General features: G+C 42.2%; 4 protein-coding genes across 7 annotated transcripts; 2 read left to right on the forward strand and 2 right to left on the reverse strand.

The window, feature by feature from the left end:
• Window positions 1-354: 354 nt before the first annotated feature.
• Window positions 355-2,319, reverse strand: LOC142949778 (mitochondrial import receptor subunit TOM20 homolog). Its single transcript, XM_076091603.1, has 4 exons — window positions 2,273-2,319; window positions 1,514-1,595; window positions 1,186-1,328; window positions 355-1,022 (listed from the first exon to the last, which is right to left on the reverse strand). The coding sequence occupies exons 1-4, from the start codon at window positions 2,279-2,281 to the stop codon at window positions 978-980; spliced, it is 279 nt and encodes a 92-aa protein (XP_075947718.1). The 5' UTR covers window positions 2,282-2,319; the 3' UTR covers window positions 355-977.
• Window positions 2,240-6,303, forward strand: LOC142949777 (E3 ubiquitin-protein ligase TRIM39-like). Its single transcript, XM_076091602.1, has 2 exons — window positions 2,240-2,911; window positions 3,486-6,303. Exon 2 carries the CDS (start codon window positions 3,488-3,490, stop codon window positions 5,123-5,125), a length of 1,638 nt encoding a protein of 545 aa, XP_075947717.1. The 5' UTR covers window positions 2,240-2,911; window positions 3,486-3,487; the 3' UTR covers window positions 5,126-6,303.
• An 852-nt stretch (window positions 6,304-7,155) lies between these two features.
• On the reverse strand, window positions 7,156-14,667 carry LOC142949824 (mitochondrial import receptor subunit TOM20 homolog). Its single transcript, XM_076091666.1, has 5 exons — window positions 14,591-14,667; window positions 10,404-10,450; window positions 8,315-8,396; window positions 7,987-8,129; window positions 7,156-7,823 (listed from the first exon to the last, which is right to left on the reverse strand). Exons 2-5 carry the CDS (start codon window positions 10,410-10,412, stop codon window positions 7,779-7,781), a joined length of 279 nt encoding a protein of 92 aa, XP_075947781.1. The 5' UTR covers window positions 10,413-10,450; window positions 14,591-14,667; the 3' UTR covers window positions 7,156-7,778.
• Window positions 10,911-17,429, forward strand: LOC142949813 (RNA-binding protein 34-like). 4 transcript variants are annotated; one of them, XM_076091650.1, is made up of 7 exons: window positions 12,611-12,752; window positions 14,612-14,680; window positions 15,376-15,459; window positions 15,550-15,613; window positions 15,706-15,748; window positions 15,851-15,969; window positions 16,092-17,429. In XM_076091650.1, the coding sequence occupies exons 1-7, from the start codon at window positions 12,742-12,744 to the stop codon at window positions 16,425-16,427; spliced, it is 726 nt and encodes a 241-aa protein (XP_075947765.1). In that variant the 5' UTR covers window positions 12,611-12,741; the 3' UTR covers window positions 16,428-17,429. The 4 variants fall into 4 exon arrangements, 2 of the variants coding, with proteins under 2 accessions (XP_075947764.1, XP_075947765.1); XR_012954083.1 differs by lacking the exons at window positions 15,851-15,969; window positions 16,092-17,429 and adding an exon at window positions 10,911-11,061 and having other exon boundaries at window positions 11,635-12,752; XR_012954082.1 differs by lacking the exons at window positions 15,550-15,613; window positions 15,706-15,748; window positions 15,851-15,969; window positions 16,092-17,429 and adding an exon at window positions 10,911-11,061 and having other exon boundaries at window positions 11,635-12,752; window positions 14,612-15,177; window positions 15,376-15,460.
• The last annotated feature ends 37 nt before the right edge of the window (window positions 17,430-17,466 follow it).

Genomic DNA, 17,466 nt, shown 5'->3' on the forward strand with positions numbered 1-17,466 from the left:
GGCAAAATATGAATGTGATGCAAACAACACAGTTATTTAGCCTGAACATTTTACAAAGACAAAGAGAAAGTGATGCAGCAGCAGGACAAGAAGTTTAGTGTTTCCCTGCTGAGGATGAATCACTCTGGAGGAGAAGATCTTTGCTGTAGTTTCTAGGATGTCTCTTTTGTTCGTCCTGTGAGATAATAGGTACAGAAATGAAGACACGACCTGTTGTAAAACGTTGTAGGACGACTATTTTAAATGTTTGCTCACTAGAAGCTACTTTCTAAATATCGATGACACGTGCACAGAGACGAGCAACAACTGGAGGAGGCGTGATGTCATTTAAAATAAACTCACAAGACGACTTCAGAGTTTGTTCACATTTTTTATTTTCCTAAAGAGGGTCGTCCTCTTTAAAATGACAAAAACAAAACTTTTCATCACTTTTTCAAAAGTGTTTCCAAGTCGAGAACGAACAGAAAGACGACTGATAACAAAACAACAATAAATACTTTGTGACGCATCCGAGCAAAGAGAAGATTCCTGTTTCTGTAACTTTCTGCGACTGATATCAGAAGAACCATGAAGATGGTTGGTACAAACATGTCAGACGATGTAAAGCTGGTACATGATGCCGTCAGGACGTGTGCTACACCACCCTGAAGGAAGGAGCCGATTCATGTTAACACCCAGTCCACTTGATGAGTACAGACCTAATGATGGTGAAGTGGGGACGGGCTCTTGTGTTTCTCTGGCCGTTGTGATCCAGATACTCTTAATACCCCAAAACGGGTAATTTAAGTAACAAAACAAAACACTACTGTCATGGATAAACCAGGAATACAAAACTAATTCCACTTCAGGAAGTGATGGACGTCGGCCGGAGCGATGGAGGCCGAGGCGTTGGCAGGGTCGTCATGGAAGGTCCACGTGAGGAAGAGGAAGGGGAGGAAGAGGAGGGTGAGGGTTTGGGGGTTGTCTCCTCCTGGTCCTCATTCTATATCGTCCTCGCTCAGACTCTGTGCACTCACAATACGCTGCAGGACAGGAGCAGAACACAAACCGGCTTGTTTCGTTTCTTCCTTTCCTTGTTTCATTGATAACACGTGATTTTAAACTGTTGTTGTTGTTGTTTCTGTGTGGAGAACAGAAGGACTCATGGAGATCCACATGGAGAATAAAGAGAAGTGTTGGGCCTACCTGGCTGATGCTGGGCAGTTTGGTGAGCAGCATCTGGAAGACGGGCGGAGGCAGAGTCTGCTGCAGCACCTGCAGCAGCTGCTGAGGCTGACCACACACGGCGATGGCGTTGGTCAGGTGGTCCACACCTTTCTCATAGTCTCCTGTGGAGCGAAGCACAAAGACCAGACGTAAAGTGTAAAGACACCATGACGGACTCCACAGAGACCAGAGGAAAGACTTTGACAGAACTCACTGCTGCCTGGAATAAGACTGAGAAACAATAAAACCACACGAGTGAAAATCAAACTGTGACTGTAAAGAAGGTGTTGGTGTGAGGAGGTGTTACCCTGAGCCAGCAGCTCCTCCCCCAGCTGGATCTCCTCCAGGAAGAACTTCTGCACCGCCTCAGCGTCCTTCAGGTCCGGGAGCTGCAGGACAAACAACGGTCAGCCACCGGAAGTAAAACTCTTCTCTCTGGTTTTCACTGTTTCTTTTTGGGGTCTCTGTGGTCAGACCTCACAGGAAGTCATCATACGGTGATCAGTAATGAGCTCTGATCTGTGAGCCAGTTAAACTTCATCTGCATGCTGGGAGCGACCCTCCTTCAATCACCATTATCCAATAAGGAGCCAGATAAAAGCCACCAGCTGATCACTGAAGTCCTCTTTAAAATAAAAGTATATAGTGGGTGACTGTTAAAGTAGATTAATCATCATATTCTTTCATTTGTATGTTTAAATGCTACATCTTAATGCCCGTTGCCATCAAACTGTCAGAATAAAACAGGAATTGAAGATGTGCTGACTTCAGAATAAAAGCCTAACAATTATGCTACAAATATTATTATTATTATTATAGTTATATAGCACACAGTGTTAATAAAGAGGATTTTGTAAAGAAACAAAACAAAACGTCACTGATAATAATAATAATATTTATTGTATGGTGACTGTTATTTCATCAAGTAAGACTTTATAAAACTTTAGAGTCACTGAGTAATATTTGACTATTTCAAATCTTAGTTTCCTCCCCACACCATACAGCTCACTAATCTGAATTGATTGACAGCTGATAACAGGAAGTGGTACAACAGGTTTGTGCTCACCTTTGCCATACCTGCCCTCTCTTTGGCTGCCTTCTGCTTTCTCCGCCCTGCGACAGAAACACAAAAACAAACATCACGTACAGTCAGAGTCCAGATGATCACCTTTATACTAAATTAAAGACCAAGAGATAGTTGAAGCACATAACTCACCTTAAAACAACAAACTTAGTTTTGTGTCATGTTAACTTCAGCCCTACCATGTGCTACCTGCAGGTTCACTGTATTTCATAAAATCATTTTTACCTTTGTGATGTGTTCAGATACATCAACAAGATGTCTGATATGAATCATATGCATTGGATCAACTTGTACTTAACTTACGTCCTTGACAGGCTTTGGGGTGTGTATGGGAGAGACAACTGGGACAAATATGATGAGGGTCACATGACTGACTGTCGGCTAAAAGCCAGACTACTCCGTGTAAACCAGAGGGAGGAAACAAAACCTCACCAGTTAAGAGGCGGAGCTACACTGTGAAGAGAAGAGCTTCAACGTCACACTCCAGAAACTAAAGTAGAGTTTGTCAGAGTGTCAGACACACTGCAGTAAAGACAAGTCTCTGTGTTTCTCTCAAAGAAAAGTCAAAGTGACTTCATCAGGTCTTTCTCAACAACACAGCAGAGTCTCTTCCAAACACTGGTGAGTACAGCTGATCATATTTACACTTTCAACAACCAGGATTAACACAAAACTGTAACTTTACTCAGGAAGGAAGTTCCACTCTTTTCACTTCATACTTGATCAATTGTTCACAATATAACTCTGTGTGTTTGTCCACAGTCCCACTATACAGTAACTCACTTTAACAGCTTTGAACAGTCTCAGGACTTTAGCAACTTGTAGCTGAATCTCTGTGGTTTGAACTTTAGTCTCACTGCTACTTTCCTGCTGTTATTACTGTTCACTGATCGCTTCCTTTATTGCCTCTTGTTGTTTCACATTAAAAGTTTTCTACCAGCGAACCAGCGGGAGGCTCTTAATGTGAAGCAGCTAGAGGAAACGTGTTAGCAGTGCTGTTCTTCATCACAAATTAGACTTATTCTGTGCTGCTTTGCAAGAGTAGCAAGCTTGAACTTGTCAGCACGACTTTGATCTTGGTTGCTTACTTACAAGTAAAAAGATATAAAAAGAATCACACTTGTTTCCCTTTTAAACAAATAATTAAACTCTATTTTGAATAAAATGTTTTTCTTTTCTTCCACTCTATGTGTAGATATGGCTGCTGCAAACTATCTGTCATCTGAAGATCAGTTCCTGTGCTCCATCTGTCTGGATGTGTTCACTGATCCAGTCACCACATCATGTGGACACAACTTCTGCAAAAACTGCATTACTGAACACTGGAATACTAGTGACAGATGCCAGTGTCCCATGTGTAAAGAGGTTTTCAACACAAGACCGGATTTGAGGGTCAACACTTTCATCTCTGAGATGGTTGCTCAGTTCAGACAGTCAGCTCAACAGAAAACCAGCAGCTCAGAGCAACAAGAGTCCAAACCAGGAGAAGTTCCCTGTGACGTCTGCACTGGAACCAAACTGAAGGCCCTGAAGTCCTGCCTGGTGTGTCTGGCCTCCTACTGTGAGACTCACCTGGAGCCTCATCTGACAATGTCAGGCCTGAAAAGACATCAGCTGATCGACCCTGTGGAGAACCTGGAAGACAGGATGTGTACGAAGCACGATAAACCTCTGGAGCTGTTCTGTAAGACCGACCAGATGTGTGTCTGCACGCTTTGTCCCGTTTTAGATCATAAGATGCACGAGTTTGTTCCTCTGAAAGAAGAATATGAAGGAAAGAAGGTCGAGCTGAAGAAGACAGAGGCTGAAATTCAGCAGATGATCCAGAAGAGACGACTGAAGATTCAGGAGATCAAACACTCAGTCGACCTCAGTGAGGAAGATGCAGACAGAGAGATAGCAGAAGGTGTTCAGGTCTTCACTGATCTGAAGGAGTCTGTAGAGAGAGGCCAGGCCAATCTCATCAACACGATCAAAGAGAAGCACAACACAACAGAGAAACAGGGTGAAGACTCCATCAAAGAGCTGGAACAGGAAATCTCTGAGCTGATGAAGAGAAGCACTGAGGTGGTTCAGCTCTCACTCTCTGAAGACCACCTCCATCTTCTCCAGAGTGTTCAGTCCTCAAACATCCACCACCCACCACCCACCAAGGACTGGACAAAGGTCAGCATCCGCTCATCGTATGAGGGGACTGTGGTGAGAGCTGTGGTTCAGCTGGAGGAGACGCTCAGTAAAAAGATAAAGAAGCTGCTTGAAGCTGAGCTGAAGAGGGTCCAGACGTTTGCAGTGGATGTGACTCTTGATCCTGATACAGCAAATCCCAGTCTCATCTTGTCTGATGATGGGAAACATGTGCGTTCTGCTAAGGTACAGCAATGTCTCCCCGACAATCCAGAGAGATTTTCTCTCAATCCCTGTGTTTTAGGAACACAGAATTTCTCTTCAGAAAATTTTTACTTTGAGGTTCAAGTTAAAAGAAAGACTGAGTGGGATTTAGGAGTGGCCAGAGAGTCGATCAACAGGAAGGGAAACATCACACTGAGCCCTCAGAATGGTTACTGGACTATATGTTTGAGAAATGGTAATGAGTACATAGCTGCTGCTAGCCCTTCAGTCAGTCTCTCTCTGAAGTCTCAGCTTCAGAAGGTGGGGGTGTTTGTGGATTATGAGGAGGGTCTGGTCTCCTTCTATGACATAGATGCTGCAGCTCTTATCTACTCCTTCACTGGCTGCTCCTTCACTGAGAAACTCTTCCCATACTTCAGTCCTGGTGCTAATCCTGGTGGTAAAAACTTTGCACCTCTGATCATCTCTCCTGTCAGAGTAAATTAATCACTTCTCCCACTTCATTCAGGGGAACATATTGAGCCTCAACCCTGTGTGGTCTACATCTCATTCTCTACAGAATCTGGTAACAGTAGGGATGCACAGATACTGTGCTCACGTACTCGTACACATGCAGCCACTTTCCCTGTAAGTCTCCTTCACATGAATTAGTTTAGCGGTGAGGTTGTCAGCTGTGTGTCTGTCTGGCATTATCTGTCAGGGTTTCCACCAGTGTAGTGCAAGCCTGGTGTAACGTTAGCCAGTGTCCTGTAGAGAGAAAGTGTGTGTGTGTGTGTGTGTGTGTGTGTGTGTGAGACGTTTGTGTGTGTGTGTGTGTGTGCGTGTGTGACGATGCTACAACTCCTCAGGACTTTAGTCAAGTTTATATGTCTTGCATACCAGCCACCTGCTGATGATAGTGTGGGGTGTTAGCCCTGAAGCTAATTATTAACACGGTTAATCATTAACCTCTCTCCAGCAAACTCTGCTGTTTGTATCAGGAAAACACAAAGTTTAATGTGAAAATGTAGCAACAGCATCATGATACAGTCAGAAAGGGAGGAACATCTGATGACAATAAAGAATAACTTTAAATTCATTGCTTGCTATGTAATTGTATTATTTAGTGCTAATATCGGTAATCGGTATCAAGAAGTACCCAAAGGCACTTGTTGAAAAGAAAAAGAAAAAAACGGTATCAGTGTATTCCAAATTTACTGTGGTGATTGATTTACTCTATTGTCATTATATGTATCCCATTACAAAGGCAACACGTTTATTTAATACGTTCATCTTTTCAACCCTTCATTGTGTCACGAAGATTAATTTCAGAGTAAGGATTATTACATGCTTATAGTGTCTACAGAATACAGTATGTCTCATTATAATGTTGGACATAAAAAGTGAATGTGGCATTTTCTACTTGGTTTGAAAAGTGGTTTAATTAATTTCTGGTCACTTTGGCCATTTTTGTTCTGTTTTGTGAATACTGGTGAGACGGCTTATGAGTCAAAGAAATCTGTAAATATATGATTGTTGAATAAAAACTGCAAAATAAAGTCTTTGTTGAACACAAGGTCTGAGTTAGCTTTGACTTGAGCACTAAACACTGACGTTGTATTTCATTACAAATGTATTGTGAGTCCTGTGACTGGTGCTTCACAATAAAAGCTTCTTGTATCAGACTTTGACTGGAGAAGTTGTGATGATTGACACTGAAAACATAACTCAACAAGTGGAAATTACTCATAAAAATCATCAACCAGTCAGAATCTGGAGGTTCTGAATCAATTAATAGACTTCACAAGACTCGTGTTTCAGAGGGTTGTTGGTCCTCCGCCCACAGAGACAAAAGGCTAAAGTGTTACTCCTCACACAGTTTGTCCTTCAAAATAATTAAACTCTAATTTAATGCATTTAGTTTTATAATGTTCATGCTAAATATTTGTAACCCTTCAAACGCTCTGAAATCATGAGTCGCCTGATGTGAACGCTCCAAAGTGGTAAACAATTGAATCTTTGTCTTCACTGCCATCTAGTGAATGAAACAGAAATGCACCAAAGAACCACTGAATGCAGCGCAAAGTTTCACCGTTTATGTTCTGTGGGACATCGCAAGGCATTGTGGGATTCCAGGCAATGCAAGACAGACGGGCGATGCAGAAACTTGAGGGGTCGAAAGTGGCAAAATCTGAACGTGATGCAAACAACACAGTTATTTAGCCTGAACATTTTACAAAGACAAAGAGAAAGTGATGCAGCAGCAGGACAAGAAGTTTAGTGTTTCCCTGCTGTGGATGAATCTCTCTGTAGGAGAAGATCTTTGCTGTAGTTTCTAGGATGTCTCTTTTGTTTGTCCTGTGAGATAATAAGTAGAGAAATGAAGACACGACCTGTTGTAAAACGTTGTAGGACGACTATTTTAAATGTTTGCTCACTAGAAGCTACTTTCTAAATATCGATGACACGTGCACAGAGACGAGCAACAACTGGAGGAGGCGTGATGTCATTTAAAATAAACTCACAAGACGACTTCAGAGTTTGTTCACATTTTTTATTTTCCTAAAGAGGGTCGTCCTCTTTAAAATGACAAAACAAAACTTTATCACTTTTTCAAAAGTGTTTCCAAGTCGAGAACGAACAGAAAGACGACTGATAACAAAAAACAAACAATAAATACTTTGTGACGCATCCGAGCAAAGAGAAGATTCCTGTTTCTGTAACTTTCCACGACTGATATCAGAAGAACCATGAAGATGGTTGGTACGAACATGTCAGACGGTGTAAAGCTGGTACATGATGCCGTCAGGACGTGTGCTGCACCACCCTGAAGGAAGGAGCGGATTCATGTTAACACCCGGTCCACTTGATGAGTACAGACCTAATGATGGTGAAGTGGGGACGGGCTCTTGTGTTTCTCTGGCCGTTATGATCCAGATACTCTTAATACCCCAAAACGGGTAATTTAAGTCAAAAAACAAAACACTACTGTCATGGATAAACCAGGAATAAAAAACTAATTCCACTTCAGGAAGTGATGGACGTCGGCCGGAGCGATGGAGGCCGAGGCGTTGGCAGGGTCGTCATGGAAGGTCCACGTGAGGAAGAGGAAGGGGAGGAAGAGGAGGGTGAGGGTTTGGGGGTTGTCTCCTCCTGGTCCTCATTCTATATCGTCCTCGCTCAGACTCTGTGCACTCACAATACGCTGCAGGACAGGAGCAGAACACAAACCGGCTTGTTTCGTTTCTTCCTTTCCTTGTTTCATTGATAACACGTGATTTTAAACTGTTGTTGTTGTTGTTTCTGTGTGGAGAACAGAAGGACTCATGGAGATCCACATGGAGAATAAAGAGAAGTGTTGGGCCTACCTGGCTGATGCTGGGCAGTTTGGTGAGCAGCATCTGGAAGACGGGCGGAGGCAGAGTCTGCTGCAGCACCTGCAGCAGCTGCTGAGGCTGACCACACACGGCGATGGCGTTGGTCAGGTGGTCCACACCTTTCTCATAGTCTCCTGTGGAGCGAAGCACAAAGACCAGACGTAAAGTGTAAAGACACCATGACGGACTCCACAGAGACCAGAGGAAAGACTTTGACAGAACTCACTGCTGCCTGGAATAAGACTGAGAAACAATAAAACCACACGAGTGAAAATCAAACTGTGACTGTAAAGAAGGTGTTGGTGTGAGGAGGTGTTACCCTGAGCCAGCAGCTCCTCCCCCAGCTGGATCTCCTCCAGGAAGAACTTCTGCACCGCCTCAGTGTCCTTCAGGTCCGGGAGCTGCAGGACAAACAACGGTCAGCCACCGGAAGGAAAACTCTTCTCTCTGGTTTTCACCGTTTCTTTTTGGGGTCTCTGTGGTCAGACCTCACAGGAAGTCATCATACGGTGATCAGTAATGAGCTCTGATCTGTGAGCCAGTTAAACTTCATCTGCATGCTGGGAGCGACCCTCCTTCAATCACCATTATCCAATAAGGAGCCAGATAAAAGCCACCAGCTGATCACTGAAGTCCTCTTTAAAATAAAAGTATATAGTGGGTGACTGTTAAAGTAGATTCATCATCATATTCTTTCATTTGTATGTTTACATGATACATCTTAATGCCCGTTGCCATCAAACTGTCAGAATAAAACAGGAATTGAAGAAAAGCCTAAAAATTGTGCTAGAAATATTATTATTAGGGCCCGAGCAACCGACAACGTCGGGCCAGCGAAGGCCCTATTGAAATTGTACTGGTTTAGGTAAACGTACGCATGGTTGGAGGACTTGGCATGGATGAAAACTCACCAAATTTTGGGGCCTTGTCAGGCCTGGTGAAAATAGCCATTTGAAAAATAATGCATCTTTCTGTGTAAAGAAATGGCTCTCTAGCGCCCCCTACAAGTCGGACCGGCGACGCCCCTCGGCCAGTATGTCCGATTTACTTGAAATTCAAAACACACGTCCAAATCCGCTAGATCTAAAACAAAGCCTCTCAGACCCCTAAGCTCCGCCCACTTAGATTTTCCGCCATCTTGAATTTAGTGAAAAACACATTTTTGCAAACTCCTCCTACACACTGGGTCCGATTTCTATATAATTTGCTGTGGATCATTAATGGACCTATATCATCTAAATTTATCAAAAGCTTTTTTATATATCTTACCGTTTACAAGATACGGACCAATTAACTTATTAATTATCAATACACATAACTTCTCAACCATTTGTCCTAAATTCCCAAAATTGTCAGCGTATGTGCACATCGCATCCCGTAACAAACCCTAACATTTGTTTTGCATTCGATGACTAGGGGGCGCTACAGTAAATCCGCAAACCTGTGTTTTTTGTCACTTTTTGCATTTTTCAGCCTTCGTACTTTAACGAACTCCTCCTACAGATTTGAAGCGATCAACTTCTACTTTGGTCAGGATGCTCTTAAGACATTTGTGATTAAAATTTATCAAAATCGGGAGTTTTCATTGAAGAAACTTGACGTGGCGTGGCGGCCATTTTAGCCTCATTGTTTATGAAAAAAGAAGTTGTTATAACTCCAAGGTACATTATCCAATCCGCACAAAAGTTCTTATATATGATGCTACTTCAAGCCTGAACATACTTCAATTGAAAAAATTTCAATAACTCATAGCGCCGCCTACTGGCTAAAGGAAATGTCTGATGTAACTCAGCTGGACTTGTTCCAAACGGTCCCAAACTTCACATGCTTGATAACACTCATGGCCTGAGGATGTCTAAAAGCTCATTTTCAATAATACTCACAGCGCCACCTGCTGGCAAAAGGAAATCTACGTTTTCTTACAAACAGCATCGGATTTACATGGAAGCATTGGATTATTTGCAAATCATCATTTCCTGGATCAGGCGGTCCACGCAGGATTAAAAACGTCTCACTCGCGGACGCGCTGTCCGACGGTTGCGGACATTCTCGGCCGCGCAAGCCAGAGTCCCGCCGCCACCCCCGACATGCTGGAAGATGCGAGGGCCCGTTCATCGCTGCTGGCAGCTTTAATTATTATTATAGTTATATAGCACACAGTGTTAATACAGAGGATTTTGTGAAGAAAAAAAACAAACAAAATGTCACTGATAATAATAATATTTATTGTATGGTGACTGTTATTTCATCAAGTAAGACTTTGTCAAACTTTAGAGTCACTGAGTAATGTAAAAAAAAAAAATAGAGTAAAATTTCAAAACTTAGTTTCCTCCCCACACCATATAGCTCACTAATCTGAATTGATTGACAGGTGATAACAGGAAGTGGTACAACAGGTTTGGGCTCACCTTTGCCATACCTGCCCTCTCTTTGGCTGCCTTCTGCTTTCTCCGCCCTGCGACAGAAACACAGAAACAAACATCACGTACAGTCAGAGTCCAGATGATCACCTGTATACTAAATTAAAGACCAAGAGATAGTTGAAGCACATAACTCCCCTTAAAACAACAAACTTAGTTTTGTGTCATGTTTTTAACTGTTGAAACGGTTAACTTCAGCCCTACCATGTGCTACCTGCAGGTTCACTGTATTTCATAAAATCATTTTTACCTTTGTGATGTGTTCAGATAAATCAACAAGATGTCTGATATGAATCATATGCATTGGGTCAACTTGTACTTAACTTATGTCCTTGACAGGCTTTGGGGTGTGTATGGGAGAGACAACTGGGACAAATATGATGAGGGTCACAAGACTGACTGTCAGCAAAAAGCCAGACTACTCCGTGTAAACCAGAGGGAGGAAACAAACCCTCACCAGTTAAGAGGCGGAGCTACACTGTGAAGAGAAGAGCTTCAACGTCACACTCCAGAAACAAAAGTTAAGTTTGTCAGAGTGTCAGACACACTGCAGTAAAGACAAGTCTCTGTGTTTCTCTCAAAGAAAAGTCAAAGTGACTTCATCAGGTCTTTCTCAACAACACAGCAGAGTCTCTTCCAAACACTGGTGAGTACAGCTGATCATATTTACACTTTCAACAACCAGGATTAACACAAAACTGTAACTTTACTCAGGAAGGAAGTTCCACTCTTTTCACTTCATACTTGATCAATTGTTCACAATATAACTCTGTGTGTTTGTCCACAGTCCCACTATACAGTAACTCACTTTAACAGCTTTGAACAGTCTCAGGACTTTAGCAACTTGTAGCTGAATCTCTGTGGTTTGAACTTTAGTCTCACTGCTACTTTCCTGCTGTTATTACTGTTCACTGATCGCTTCCTTTATTGCCTCTTGTTGTTTCACAGTAAAGGTTTTCTACCAGTGAACCAGCGGGAGGCTCTTAATGTGAAGCAGCTAGAGGAAACGTGTTAGCAGTGCTGTTCTTCAACACAAATTAGACTTATTCTGTGCTGCTTTGCAAGAGTAGCAAGCTTGAGCTTGTCAGCACGACTTTGATCTTGGTTGCTTACTTAAAAGTTAAAAGAAATAAAAAGAATCACACTTGTTTCCTTTTCAGTAAATAATTAAACTATATTTTGAATAAAATGTTTTTCTTTTCTTCCACACTATGTGTAGATATGGCTGCTGCAAACTATCTGTCATCTGAAGATCAGTTTCTGTGCTCCATCTGTCTGGATGTGTTCACTGATCCAGTCACCACATCATGTGGACACAACTTCTGTAAAAACTGCATCGCTGAACACTGGAATACTAGTGACCAGCACATGTGTCCCATGTGTAAAGAGGTTTTCAACACAAGACCTGAGCTGCACGTCAACACTTTCATCTCTGAGATGGTTGCTCAGTTCAGACAGTCAGCTCAACAGAAAACCAGCAGCTCAGAGCAACAAGAGTCCAAACCAGGAGAAGTTCCCTGTGACGTCTGCACTGGAACCAAACTGAAGGCCCTGAAGTCCTGCCTGGTGTGTCTGGTCTCCTACTGTGAGACTCACCTGGAGCTTCATCTGACAATGTCAGGCCTGAAAAGGCATCAGCTGATCGACCCTGTGGAGAACCTGGAAGACAGGATGTGTACGAAGCACGATAAACCTCTGGAGCTGTTCTGTAAGACCGACCAGACATTTGTCTGCATGCTCTGCACCGTTTTAGACCACAAGATGCATGATGTTGTTCCTCTGAAAGAAGAATATGAAGGAAAGAAGGTGGAGCTGAAGAAGACAGAGGCTGAAATTCAGCAGATGATCCAGAAGAGACGACTGAAGATTCAGGAGATCAAACACTCAGTCGACCTCAGTGAGGAAGATGCAGACAGAGAGAAAGCAGAAGGTGTTCAGGTCTTCACTGATCTGAAGGAGTCTGTTGAGAGAAGACTGAACGAGCTCATCAATACAATAGATGAGAAGCAGAAAACGACAAAGAAACAGGCCGAAGCTTTCATCAAAGAGCTGGAACAGGAAATCTCTGAGCTGATGAAGAGAAGCGCTGAGGTCATTCAGGTCTCACTCTCTGAAGACCACCTCCATCTTCTCCAGAGTGTTCAGTCCTCAAACATCCACCACCCACCACCCACCGAGGACTGGACAAAGGTCAGTGTCCATCCATCGTATGAGGGGACTGTGAGGAGAGCTGTGGTTCAGCTGGAGGAGACGCTCAGTAAAAAGATGAAGAAGCTGGTTAAACCTAAGGTGAAGATGGCTCATCCTAAACTCATCTTGTCTGCTGATGGGAAACAAGTAAGTCATGGTGATGTGAAGAAGAATCTCCCAAACAACCCAGAGAGATTTTCTTATTGTCACTGTGTCTTAGCTAAGCAGAGTCCTCAGGATGGTTACTGGATTATATGTTTGAGAAATGAGTACAAAGCTGCTGCTGGTTCTTCAGTTCCTCTCTCTCTGAAGTCTCAGCCTCAGAAGGTGGGGGTGTTTGTGGATTATGAGGAGGGTCTGGTCTCCTTCTATGACGTAGATGCTGCAGCTCTTATCTACTCCTTCACTGGCTGCTCCTTCAAAGAGAAACTCTTCCTATTCTTCAGTCCTAGTCATAAATATGGTGTTAAAAATGTAGCACCTCTGATCATCTCTCCTGTCAGAGTAAACTAATCAATCTCTTTTTCATGTAATGATTTTATTCATTGAAGGGAATGAATGTACATATTTTGTATGTAGTTTAACTTGAAATGTTATTTTCTACAGAATATGTTAACTGTGGTGATTAACTTACACTTCATGAAAACTTTTAATTATATGTATCCCGTTACATATCCAACACATTCGTGGGATGTGTTCATCTCTTAAACTTTGCATCAAGACACATTATATGGGGAAAATCTGTTTAAACCTTCGTTAGACACAGACTTTTATTTTCACTCTAAAGACACGAAATACTTGAAGCTGAAGTTTGACTTTGAGTAAATCAGCAAAACGAATTCTATCTGATGTGCAGCCACGGAAAACATGTTGCTGAATATTTCATTTAGTCATAAAGCTTAATTTAATTAAGAGTAAGAGTAAGGCCTTTTACATTCCTATAGTGTTTACAGAATACAGTATGTGTTATTGTTGTATTGGCATAAACAGTTAACGGACAAAGTTTATTAATAGAAAAGATGCAAATGTTTTTTGGTGTGAAAAAGTGGTTTGAATCACGAGTCACTTTGGCCAATTTTGATTTGTTTTGTGAATATTGGTCAGACGACTTATGAGTCAAAGAAAACTGATTGTAAACAAAAACAAATTAGTTGTTGAACACAAGGCATGAGCAATGAGCTGACTTGAGCATCGAACACTGAACAGAAAAGCCTGGTTTACACATAAGTTGTATTTCATGACAAATTGTTTCCTGTGAATCAGTTTAGAAATGTTAAGTCATCCGTCTGCAGTTTGAGCGGTTTCAGATCACCTGCATGACTGCTGTCAAAACATTTGTTACAAACAGTGACCTTGTTAATAATAATTATACTATTTTCCATTTTGTGTCATGTTATGCTGACTCAGACAATATTTTAAGCCATCTGTGGCTCCACATTCTTCTTGTTTTCTGTTCAAAGTAATTATCAACGCACTAAACATGTCGGGGGTTCTTTTTTATTGTTCATTTTGAACAGCAGCATGTTGTGACAATTCATCAGTGTAAATTATACGAGTTCTAACAACTATCAATTCTAACATACAAGGAATAAAACTGAGGGGTGGAGGCTTCAAATAAGCCCAGTTGGCTTTTTGCCTCTTCCTGCACTGATATTATTTATCTGTTATGTTTGTTTATTTATATTTTATTGTTTAAATTGTGCAAAATAAAAAAAGTAAACTATAAACTAAACTATACTGAGAATGGGCAATAAAATAATAACCATATATAACTGTAATTATACAGAATCTTTGATATACAGTATTTCGACTGTTGAATTAAAGTTAAGTATATAAAGTTAAGTATTTATATGGTGACTCAGAGCATAATGATGAACATATTAATGATGTAATAAGAATGTTTTCCACCTGACCTGTATTTGTTGGTGCTGCACACGGCTGTTATTTGTGTACCAGGTTTTAAGTGAGAGTTTATGGTGTTGTACCTGTTTGTCTTCCTGTCGCAGCGAGCCGACTCAGTGCAGCTGGAGTTGGAACTGGACGGCACCGAACTGGATAACAGACGACCCATCCAGGTGAGGAGATCGGTGAAGGAGAAGCCGAAGAAACTGGTAACAAGTGAACCAAAGGGAGGACCGGCAAGGGCCCTACAAACGACCACTGCTCGAGTCAGGAGAGAGGAGGCGGTCGGGGAAGTTTCAAGTCTTCTCTGGGAACCAGAAGAATTCGATTAAAAGCTCCACCTCCTTCTAAAGAAAGACGGTGGAATCAAACAAAAACAGATCTAATTTCCCCCAAAAAACATGTAAATCTGTAGTTTCTGAAGGAACATCCAGGCAATGCAAGACAGACGGGCGACGCAGAAACTTGAGGAGTCGAAAGTGGCAAAATCTGAACGTGATGCAAACAACACAGTTATTTAGCCTGAACATTTTACAAAGACAAAGAGAAAGTGATGCAGCAGCAGCACAAGAAGTTTAGTGTTTCCCTGCTGTGGATGAATCTCTCTGTAGGAGAAGATCTTTGCTGTAGTTTCTAGGATGTCTCTTTTGTTCGTCCTGTGAGATAATAGGTACAGAAATGAAGACACGACCTGTTGTAAAACGTTGTAGGACGACTATTTTAAATGTTTGCTCACTAGAAGCTACTTTCTAAATATCGATGACACGTGCACAGAGACAAGCAACAACTGGAGGAGGCGTGATGTCATTTAAAATGAACTCACAAGACAACTTCAGAGTTTGTTCACATTTTTTATTTTCCTTCACAGACGCAAAACTCATCCAAAAAAGCAAAGCATAAACGCCTACGTGGTGTTTGAGGACGAGGCCACAGTCGCCAAAGCGCTGGAGAGGTGAGTCATTGAATCATTCCCACAAATGGAGTCGCCGTGTGCGTTCAGCCAACAACAACAAGCTCTCCCTCGGTCTGTCTCTCCTCACAGGAACGGCATGGAGGTCGAGAAAGACTTCCACATCCGAGTGGACAGAGTGATGAACGGCTCATCGGTGAGTCTCCACATCACGACCCGCAGTTCATCTGTAAATCTGTTGACATGAGTTTTTGGAACATATTTGGTGACATTGTGCTTGTCCTGCAGTACGAAAACAAACACTCCGTATTTGTGGGGAATCTTTCGTTCGGTGAGTCTCTCCGCTGTTTTAATCTTGACGAGTGTTAATGTTCGTCATTTTGCGTTGAAGTTGACCTGCTGTGTGTGTGTGTGTGTGTGTGTGTGTGTTTAGAGTTAAACGAACTGGCTTTTCGGCGGCACTTTGAGGAGTGTGGCACAGTGGAGGCCGTACGATTGGTGCGAGACCAGAACTCTGGATTCGGGAAAGGATTCGGTTACATCCTGTTTGAGGTACGACGACCCAAAAGGCTCTTTTCTTTTTTTGGTTTGTGTTCTCTTGAGGTTATTGTTTTTTGTACCAGGTTTATGTGAGAGTTAATGGTGTTGTACCGGTTTGGTACTTCCTTTTGCAGAGCGCCGACTCGGTGCAGCTGGCGTTGGAACTGGAAGGCATCAAACTGGAGGGCAGACCCATCCGGGTGAGGAGGGCGTCGAGGCAGAAGAATAAAACGGACAGCAACGAAACCAAAGGGAGGACCGGCAAGGGCCCCATGAAGGGCCCCGGCAAAGGCCCCATGAAGGGCTCGGGTCAGGAGAGAGGAGGCGGTTTCAAGTCTAAAAAGAAGTTCTCTGGAAACCAGCAGAAGAGCTCCACCTCCTTCAAAGGAGAGATGGTGGATCCAAACAAAAAGATTAAAAAGAAAGGACTGAAGAAGAAATCCAAGCCCAGAAAGACTGTTCATATCTGATACCCGATCTACATCTCAGCAATAGAAAGTGTGTGAGGACTAGACTACTGTCTAAAGAGAAACCAAAAGAAAGAATTATAGTCTGTCAACGATGACGGAGTAGTGATGGGCCCCCGTTAGGATAATAATAATAATAATAATAATTAGAGAATTAGAAAATGAAGTCGCTGTCTTTGCGTCTGCTTTCACTTATAGAAAGTTTTGCTCTGTTTGGCATCGTCTCTTTACTCCAGGATGCTTTCTGCTGAAAAGCTGTGAGCTGCACTTTATCGGAAGTGGTGAAGTTATAATTTGTGTGGACAATAGTGATGAGATTTATGTCTGACGATCTGAAGAGTTTTCAGTTAGTTTCGGTTTTCCACTTCCGATGAAGAGCATCTTACAGCCGACAGGGTTCTCTGTCCGTCAGACGTCTGAATGAGATACGATCAAATCATTGTTGGGGCAAGTGAAGTTTTTCTTGAAATATTAAGCCTTTATTCTCATTAAATAACAACATTGTCACAACATTACGACTTTATTCTCGACTTATCAGAATACAGATATGTGGGAAATGTTTTGAATGTGCAGAAAGTTTCTAACGGAAGCGGAAACGTTGCTGAAACACAAAATGAATGAATGTATCATGGATGTGGATAGGAGCCACATGCACATTTAAAGAGGTTACTTCCTCACAACAAGAGGACAGAAGAGTAAATCAAGCCCGAGATTTGTGTTGACTCAGCAGAGATGACATTAAATATTTGAAAGGAATTCAGAATCCCGGAGAGACTTGCTGCCTAATATTTTGATTTGTCACCTGACGTATGAATTTTGTGTTGTCCACATACATAAAGACATTTCCACCATAAATCGCTGCATAAAAAAAAGTCACCAGACTGCTGTTTGTCCCTGCTGTTAGTCTTTATGCTAAGCTAGGCTAACCACATCCTGTCTGTAGCTTCATGTTTAACATTCATGGTAGTTATTGTGGTAGAAAGTCAATAAACATGTTTCCTAAAATGTTGAAGTGTTCCATTAATGCTGCGTTCACATGTTA

This window comes from Anarhichas minor, unplaced genomic scaffold (genome assembly GCF_050575085.1).
Source record: "Anarhichas minor isolate MPS153535 unplaced genomic scaffold, ASM5057508v1 ptg000014l, whole genome shotgun sequence".
Taxonomy (NCBI): domain Eukaryota; kingdom Metazoa; phylum Chordata; class Actinopteri; order Perciformes; family Anarhichadidae; genus Anarhichas; species Anarhichas minor.

Bases quoted from the DNA above. Each gene is read 5' to 3' on its own strand.
- LOC142949824 (XM_076091666.1), bottom strand. The intron at 8,130-8,314 runs GTAACACCTCCT...TTCGCTCCACAG, and splicing joins GGAGGAGCTGCTGGCTCAGG to GAGACTATGAGAAAGGTGTG. The intron at 7,824-7,986 runs GTAGGCCCAACA...CCTGTCCTGCAG, and splicing joins AACTGCCCAGCATCAGCCAG to CGTATTGTGAGTGCACAGAG.
- LOC142949777 (XM_076091602.1), top strand. From the start codon at position 3,488: ATGGCTGCTGCAAACTATCTGTCATCTGAAGATCAGTTCCTGTGCTCC.
- LOC142949778 (XM_076091603.1), bottom strand. The intron at 1,329-1,513 runs GTAACACCTCCT...TTCGCTCCACAG, and splicing joins GGAGGAGCTGCTGGCTCAGG to GAGACTATGAGAAAGGTGTG. The intron at 1,023-1,185 runs GTAGGCCCAACA...CCTGTCCTGCAG, and splicing joins AACTGCCCAGCATCAGCCAG to CGTATTGTGAGTGCACAGAG.
- LOC142949813 (XM_076091649.1), top strand. From the start codon at position 11,637: ATGGCTGCTGCAAACTATCTGTCATCTGAAGATCAGTTTCTGTGCTCC. The intron at 12,753-14,611 runs GTAAGTCATGGT...TTCCTGTCGCAG, and splicing joins TGTCTGCTGATGGGAAACAA to CGAGCCGACTCAGTGCAGCT.